At 35.3% G+C, this 9247-nt stretch overlaps 1 protein-coding gene across 1 annotated transcript; it reads left to right on the top strand.

Annotated features, from left to right (window-relative positions):
• The first annotated feature begins 823 nt into the window (after window positions 1-823).
• On the top strand, window positions 824-7795 carry LOC130738312 (probable methyltransferase PMT16). Its single transcript, XM_057590284.1, has 6 exons — window positions 824-1776; window positions 4673-4883; window positions 5659-5941; window positions 6406-6798; window positions 6896-6973; window positions 7338-7795. The coding sequence occupies exons 1-6, from the start codon at window positions 1096-1098 to the stop codon at window positions 7567-7569; spliced, it is 1878 nt and encodes a 625-aa protein (XP_057446267.1). The 5' UTR covers window positions 824-1095; the 3' UTR covers window positions 7570-7795.
• The last annotated feature ends 1452 nt before the right edge of the window (window positions 7796-9247 follow it).

Below are 9247 nucleotides of genomic sequence, written 5' to 3'. Positions count from 1 at the left end.
GAGATGAACGCTTGAGGCGCAAATCGTGGAAGCTCCCACTTCATACTTCTGCTCCTTCTGTTCGCACGACGGAGAGCATCGGCCCGTTCGTTGCTCGCCTTGCCGTTGATGGTAGCTGGAATCCTCGGGTTGGAAGAATGGGTTGTGCAACTGTGATAATGGACAACAATGGTGGCTGGGTTGCTGGGATTTCTCAGAGTTTTGCACAAGGGAATGCGTTTTTGTCTGAACTCAAGGCGGTGGAACTAAGGCTCATGCACGCGAGGGAGATGGGATATAAGAAGGTGGATTGTCTGTCTGATTGTGCTCCCCTTGTTGACGTGCTGCAGACAGGGATGGATACCACAACTTTTTGGAATTAAGAGGATATCAACCAGGTTTGTCAAATTACGGTTAGTTTTGAGGAAAACAAGCTGGAGCACATTGGACGGGACATGAATAACACAGCGGATGCTTTAGCTTGGGAAGCTTGTAGACTTGGGTCCCCTGTTCAAGTTTGGAAGAGTCCCCCTCTTTTATTTATGCATCGCTGTATTTAGATGCAATTAATTAGTTTTCCTTTACTTTTACTTTTCCTCTTGTAACCAGAAAAAAACTGTATACACAACCTCAACAACCTCTTTTTTAAAGTGCTTATATGTATTTTTCACAGAGGTAATCCGGATCAAACCAATAACTTGCAACAATAATAGTTTTGAAATAAAGAGAAAAAAATATAAACAAGGATTGAAGCAGAAAGTTATCTTTTTTTTTTTTATCTAATGATAGTGTTGTTTTAGAAATAAAATTCATATGAGTGAAGTCATCTTCCTTGATGAGTGTGCACTTAATTTCAAAACATAAAGAATATCTCGAAGACAAAGCAGGAAGAAGAACTGTACTTTCTTCAATAATCCAATCACCATCACCACCAACACTACCCTATTCAATACTATATAGTCAATCTCAATCCCCGAGCAATACCCATTTGGGGCCGGGAGAGGAAACATTCACATTCACATTTCACTTCGAAATCTGGTCCTTCTGTTCACGGATTCCTCAAACCAGCATTTCATCAAACACGTAACACGTAACACACAACCACCACCAACCACCATGGCCGGCGGCGATTCCACCGCCGTACCCTACAACCCCACCTTCAAACCCTCCAAACCCAACCCTCTCTTCAAAAAATCCAACCTCTACCCCCTCATCGCCGTCCTCTGCATCATCTCCTACCTCCTCGGCGCATACCAACAAAACCCCACCACCACAACCACCGCCACCGCCACCGCCGTCACCACCACATGCGCCGAAAACCCAACCAAAACATCCACTACTAAACTAGACTTCCACTCCCACCACAATGCCACCACCGCCACCTCCACCCACAAGCGCCGCTACCCACCGTGCAACGCTGCTCTTAGCGACTACACACCCTGCGAGGACCGCGCGCGTTCCCTCCGGTTCCCGCGTGACAAGATGGTGTACCGCGAGCGGCACTGCCCTGGGAAGAAGGAGCTTCTCAAGTGCCGTGTCCCCGCGCCGCACGGTTACCGGAGCCCATTCCCCTGGCCGGCGAGCAGGGACATGGCGTGGTATGCTAACGTGCCGTACCGCCATCTCACGGTGGAAAAGGCGGTTCAGAACTGGATCCGTTACGACGGCGATAGGTTCCGGTTTCCCGGCGGCGGAACCATGTTCCCCGACGGCGCTGATAAGTACATCGATGATATCGGCGCGCTCATCAACCTCAGGGACGGTTCGGTTCGGACTGCGGTGGATACTGGTTGCGGGGTACGTATGTTTTATTTTGTTTTTTTCTTCATTGCTTTAATTTTCTTTTCCCATTTATAAGGTTAAAAAATCTTAAAAAAAGGAAAAAAGTTAAATTTAAGCTTTCTGATCAAAAAAGAGATTTCTTGAATGATGCTGTTTATACGTCTTGGGACACACCTTTCAACTGCGCACCTTTTTTTTATTTAGGAAAAAAGTTACAGAATTTAAGGAATTTAAGAAAATAAAGTAAGTTCTTTATGCCAAGCTCTTACATTTCTATATGCCATTAAAAACTCCGTCCAATGCGTACCATGCTAATATTTGAATTTTCATTTAAGTTAAGGTGAATTTATGTTAAAGTTATTGTGTGAAAAGCCTAATTTTTTAACAAATTCAACCTAATAAATTCTTACTTTTTTATTTGTGTCATGAAATACTCGAAATCACGTTTTAGTTGGCTTCCACGCCAAAACAAACATGAACTATGTGACTTTATTATGGGACTCCCAAACATATACTAACTAAAGATGCTCTTGTTTACTTATTAGATAACCCCACATGTTAGAGGAGCCTGATCTATGCACTAATTTTAATTTGATTAATAGTATTTTCTCTTAATTATTTTTAGAATTTTATTGCAAACAAAATATAGTTGGAGAAGGAACAAATGAGATTTTAGTGTTAAAGTAGGAATGAAGGGTATGTTTGTATTAGAGTTGGATTAAATGTGAAAGTCATTTCATCCAATTCAAAAAAAAATCCTTTACTATAATTCCTTTTTTTGTTTGTTTTTTATATTGTCCCTCTAAAAAAATGTAACTTTTTATGCAATGCAATGTGTACAAATGTGAATAAGTTGTATCCAAACACATATAACGTTTAGATTATGCACAAGTAGAACGTATTAGATTCCTATTTGAAATTCATGAATAATGATTACTGAAAGGAAATCCAAAGACGGGTGTCTACTGTTCAATTGAGGAATATGAGTATGCAATAGACACATGAATGCTGTAAATTCTAGAGTTGAAATTAGGAGGATGTTTGTCTTCGCCCGGGGACGGCATTTGGAAAATTTCTGTAATAGGTTGCATAATAATATACTACTAATTTGTTTGTTTTTGACCCATCAATTTTTGTCAGTTGTAAATCTGACCTTTCCGAATAGGGTAATGGAATTCCCACATGGATTTTCTAAATTACAGAATTACTAAATATTTTCTTGGGGAACTTTCTAGGGAAGAAGTTTTTTTCCCCAATTAAAGTATAGATGTCTACGGGAATTAAATCTTGATGTGATGTCAAAGCATAGCACATAAATGTGACTCTTCCAACATATGCAAATGTAATAAATTTGTTCATGTACGTTCATTCAATACTCAATAGTTTAAATTTAATTATAATTTTAAAGATGATATATATGCTACGTAGGGTAGTAATAGAGTTTCATCAATTGTCGTCATTATTATTATTATTATTATAGTCTCACATGCAGATGTAGTTACTCTATGAGTTATGCATGGTGCTGTGGTGTGGTCTCTATCTTTGTTGCTAAGTTTGGACTTAGGACCATTCATGAACAAGTGCTAACATGTGAATGGAACAGAGAAAATAAGGGTAATTGATGTACAAGTTTGCTGTGTTGCATTTAACTATTTTAATGGTGCCAACTTTACCATATGGGTTTGGATTTGGTGCTGTTAAAAAATGCAGTTAACAGTTATCAAATCATAGCCATTGAATAAAAATAGGACTGTTCAGATTTTGAGTTCATGTTTTAATTTTGATTTGTTGAAATTTATGTTCAAGTGATTTGATCTTCACTCTACCGCTTGATTTTCTTGATGCAGTGATATTTTGATTGAAGCAAACTTAATTAACGTTATTTAAAAGAAAAACTTAAATTAACGTTGGATTTTTATAAAGGGAATCAAGTTTCTATTAAAATGAGTTGCTTTTTTTTTTCTATAATTTCTAATAAGAATAAAAAACGTATTAAAGTCAAAGGTATCTATTTTTTGTCGATATACTAAAGAGGTCCAAACTGGACTGGTACATCCTCAACCGAAATGTACCGGGCCAGGCATGTACTTCCCTGAACACAATAGGCATATGCCAGCATTATTACTCTAAACCAAGTCATAAGAGTCCAAACATATGAATGGCTTGATGTGGCGTGAATTGATAACATATGAATGCCTTGATTCAACATGGCTGATTATTGCATGTACTAGATCATGTGTTTGTTCCCCCCTTTAATGAAACATTTGTCTAATTAGTCACTAATGAGTTATGATTCATTTATATATATATATATATTACAATTCTTTCAAATTTTCATTGCACTTTACTTTTTCACTTTTTTTTAATATCTCTTATCTCCACCCGTTTCAACTTTTTGAGAAATGTGAATAAAATTTTATCCGTGGCCAATCACACAATTTTCTTCGCTGCTTCTTGATTAATTGCTGAAAGATGTATTGTCATATAAAATACATTCTAAATATTCTATTGAATTAAAATTTAATAATTGTAACGTTGTGCTATATATTAGTTAAAGACATTGCTGACTGATACTATTAAACCTGATGTCCTGATCCGATCAAAATAGATTGCGTAATAGATTCGATCCATCCACTAAAATCTTATTCAATGTGTATTTTACTATTTTATGGTTAAAAATAAGGCACAAGACAAACTATTAGGGAATCAATACTCTATACATAATACACACACATAATTTTTGTTTTTATTCATTACTTGTATTTTCTTGACTAAATTGATTTTTTTATTTTTAAATATTAATTGTTATGGTAAGAACATTTCTAAGAAACATAATTTAATTGATCATGAACTATGAAATATGCCAAGATTGGAATATTTTTTTCGAGAGAGTTTGAGATGATGCATGCAGGTTGCTAGTTGGGGAGCCTATCTTCTATCCCGTGACATATTAACAGTGTCAATTGCACCAAGGGACACCCACGAAGCACAGGTTCAGTTTGCTCTTGAACGAGGAGTTCCTGCTCTCATTGGAGTACTTGCCTCTAAGAGGTTGCCTTTTCCTTCCAGAGCCTTTGACATGGCACACTGTTCTCGCTGCCTCATTCCTTGGGCTGAATATGGTATATATATTCTCACTCACCAAATGCCATCTCTTATATATAAACCTCTCATAACAAAACAAGATAAAAATGATTCAACGTCAAGTGCATGTATGCAACAAATTTTTAAATGTCAAACAATCTCGAGAGAAATTAAATGCTTCTATATGGATATATAGAGTTTATTTTAGTAAAATTGATTACAATAAAAGTGAGTTATAACTGTAGTAGTGAATGTTGGGGACAATGTTGTAAAATTTAGCTACGAAATTTAACAATTTAATTATACTCACCACAAGTTACTCTTTCTAGCTTCTGGGCATATAATTAGTTTTGAGACTAAAATTAATTATTTAAGTTGTTTGCCAAAACATATATAATCACCTAAAATTGGTTTAGGTCAATGAAAATTTAGGTCTCGTTTGGAAGAGCTGATTTGAACTTATTTTATAGCATAAACTCTTATGTAAATATTTAGAAGGACTTATGTAAATAGCTTATAAATAACCCTTCTAATATATTGTTTGGAGTTTGTTTCGTAAGTTGATAAATTAGCTTATGCTTATTTATAACCAATTTTTAGCTTATTTCAATAAGTTTATCAAATTAGCTTATAAATAAGCGCTTAAGCAATAAAGGCTTATTCTCGTACACATTTATTAAGTTGTTTATCCAAACACATCTAAATTATCAGGCTCCAAAGATGAAGTTCTGGGTTTCAGAATTGATTATTGAAACCGAAGCTGATCCAAGAAAATTTTAAGTTGTGCTGATCTTTCTTCACTTGTTGAATTAGATGGGCTTTATCTAAATGAAATTAATCGAATTTTACGCCCTGGTGGGTACTGGATCCTATCGGGTCCACCAATCCGGTGGAAGAAATATTGGGAAGGATGGGAAAGAACAAAGGAGGATCTGAATGAAGAGCAAACCAACATTGAGAAGGTAGCTGAAAGCCTATGTTGGAAGAAGCTAGTGGAGAAGGGTGACATTGCAATTTGGCAGAAAGCTCAAAACCATTTAGATTGCAAAGCCAACAGACCTATCTGCCAGGCAGAGAATAACCCTGACAAAGCATGGTGCGTGCTTCATATTCCCATAATAATCCATATGTTTTACTTTCATGTAAATATTTTGTGTCTTGAAGTTTCACATCGACTCACACAGATACATTATGTTTGTTTAAGTTTTTTTATAGAAAATTATTTTTTTATATTTAAAAATCATGTTTTTTAAATTTTTGAGATGTTTGTTTAAGTTTTATAAAAAATCATTTTAAAAAATAAAATAAATTTAAAAACTACATTTATTAGTTTATAGGAAAAAATTATTATGATAGATGAGAGAGAAAATAAAAATAAACTTATTGAAGCTTCTTCCTTCGACCATGATTTTAGCTCACATGATTTTCTGCCGTATATCCAAACATGTACTAAATGAGTGGAGCAATACTTGTAGAACCAGCTTTTGAGTAGAGTTAAGTGTAATCTGAATTCTAACCTTTGGCATATGTTTCTTATATTTATTTTGGTCACTTTTTCAGGTACACAGATATGCAAACATGTTTGAGTCCTCTGCCTGAAGTGTCCAGCAAAGAAGAAACTGCTGGTGGGGCATTGGAAAATTGGCCTGACAGAGTAAAAGCCACCCCACCAAGGATTTTCATGGGGGTCATAAAGGGGGTTACTTCTGAAACTTTCTCAGAAGACAATGAGCTTTGGAAGAAAAGGGTATCATATTACAAGAAGGTTAACAATCAGCTAGGAAAACCTGGGAGATACCGCAACTTTTTAGACATGAATGCCAACTTGGGTGGATTTGCTGCAGCATTCATTAAGTACCCTGTTTGGGTTATGAATGTGGTTCCTGTCCAGGCTAAGGTTGATACACTAGGAGCTGTGTTTGAAAGGGGATTGATTGGAATATACCATAATTGGTTAGCTCAGTGTTCTCTGTTTCTCTTGTCCTGTATATTTTGAAGTTACTTTCTCCCTTTTTTTCTAAGATGTTTAAGGCCTTCAATTCTGTTGCAGGTGTGAAGCAATGTCTACTTATCCTAGAACTTACGACTTAATTCATGGTGATTCGATTTTCAGCCTTTACAATGACAGGTATACATTTATTTTGGGTTACATGATTTAGTTTTCAAGGTAATATTTGACTGAAAATCTCAACAAAATTTTTCGACCTCCTCTTATGTGGTAATATTTGACAGAAAATGTACCCAAAACTGTATTTCTTCATTTTAAAAGCATGACACTTGACATGTACGATAAATTATTCTCAATTTTTATTTTTTTCGAAAATAAAAAAGAATTAATTATCATATTGTAACTTGTAAGTGGGATATACTGAGATTTCATTACTCTAAAAGTATTGAAATTTTGCTCAACTTATAGTTGAATTTGATCTTATGACTTGAAAATGTAAATACTCCATTCATACTAATGATATTGCAATGCTTCTGCAATGTAGATGTGAATTAGAGGACATTTTGCTAGAAATGGATAGGGTTCTTAGACCTGAAGGAAGTGTGATAATCCGAGATGATGTTGATATATTGATAAAAGTGAAGAGCATAGTCAATGGCATGGACTGGGAAAGTCAAATTGTGGACCATGAAGATGGACCTCTTGAAAGGGAGAAGCTTTTATTTGCTGTGAAGAAGTATTGGACATCCCCTGCATCTTCTGACAAGAGTAGTTAAAATACACTTTTTAGAAGCTGTGTCCTCTTCCACTAGGAAAAAGAAATCTTAGAGGCCACCTTATTATTTGTTTTTTTCCCTCCCTTCCTTTGTTACTTTGCTTTTCTTTTCTTTCTTTTGTTAAGCTGTTATTCTTTTCTATTTTTATTTTCTCACTTCTTTTTCCTTTGTGGGACAAGTGCAAGCAAATTTCATTGAAGGAAAATTCAGTTGATTGTGTGCAGAACACCGAATACAGGGCATACCATTGTCATGTTATACTTAACAAATCAAGAATCAATCAACCTCGTGTTTTTTCATTGACACTTATAATTACTTATGATCTTGTGTGGTTTAAAGTTGGATAAGACTATGTTGCCTAAATCATAGTTGAACAAAATAAAATCAAATTCCTCTTTTTAAAATAAATTAAAATAAAATTGAACAATCGTGCATTTTGTCTCGGCCTTAGTTGTGCTCTATAGCCAAACTCAAAACTAATATAACTAATTTATTGCCATCCAACACCAATGTTGTGAGCTGAGTAGGTGACTCACAAAACAGACAACCCATTTGCTTCAGAACTTCACCATAAATATAGGACATGGTCATAGTCATGCAGAGGCAGTATAGACATAGTAAGCAAATAACCAAAGTTGTTATAATAAAAATCATGACAGCACTCAAACCTCTCTTACAATGTTGCTCCTTTTGGTTTTGGCACTAGGGACTGAGAAAGAGATGGCTAAGGCACAGAACAGTACCTGCTCAAACCAGCTGAGCAATTACGTCAATGTTTGTGCTCCCTTTGTGGTGCCTAGTGTGCCCAACACAAGCCCAAGTACTGGCTGCTGTGCTGCACTTCGAGCTGTAGACACTGACTGCCTCTGCAACACCCTTCGGATGGCGTCCCTACTACCTTCTCAGTGTCAACTCCCACCTCTTGCTTGCGGTTAGCTTCTAGCATGTTTGGATAAGTTTTCTTTTAGTTAGAATAATCAATTCTAAAGCTCAGAAGAGCTCACCCTAAACCCTAAACCCTAAACGAACTAGTGTAAATGTTAAAGGGTTGACTTTTTTAAATCATTGTTGAGTCACCAATTTAGCAATAAACTAATTCCAGATTGGTTAGTTTTAGTCTCGTAATGGATTCGTTGATGGGCCAAGTTATGTTGGGCCTCATATCAAGTTCAATGTAAGGCCGTCTTTAAAAAGAAATGGTGCTTTTTTTTCGGTAATAAGTAAAATTTTGGCAAAAAAAAAAAGACTTTTTTTAGTTATTGGAAAGATAAATTACATCCGCCAGAAATTAATCTCTGGACCTTCCCTACCCAACTCATATGTCCCCAGCTCCTACCACTTGAGCTATCCTACGGGGACAAAAAAATAATAATAAAAAAATAAAAAAAAGACCTTAAGATAATTATTTATATTTTTTAATTCTCAATTTTTTTTTTTGAAAAGTTTAATTTTCAATTTTCAATTTTCAATTTCAAACACCTTTTTATTTGGTTAAAAAAACACCTTTTTTATTTTAGTAATAAAAAAAAGCGAAGATAAGAGGTCTGAGGAGAATGATTCACTATTGGATTTTAATGATATTAAATATTCAAAAACCCTAATGATAAATTGATATTTCTTTCCACTCTTGAGAATTATAGATTAATTAATTTTATGGATATGAAAATCTTATGGATTA

Source organism: Lotus japonicus, chromosome 2, assembly GCF_012489685.1.
Source record: "Lotus japonicus ecotype B-129 chromosome 2, LjGifu_v1.2".
NCBI lineage: Eukaryota > Viridiplantae > Streptophyta > Magnoliopsida > Fabales > Fabaceae > Lotus > Lotus japonicus.
This window is presented reverse-complemented; position numbering and strand designations above follow the sequence as displayed.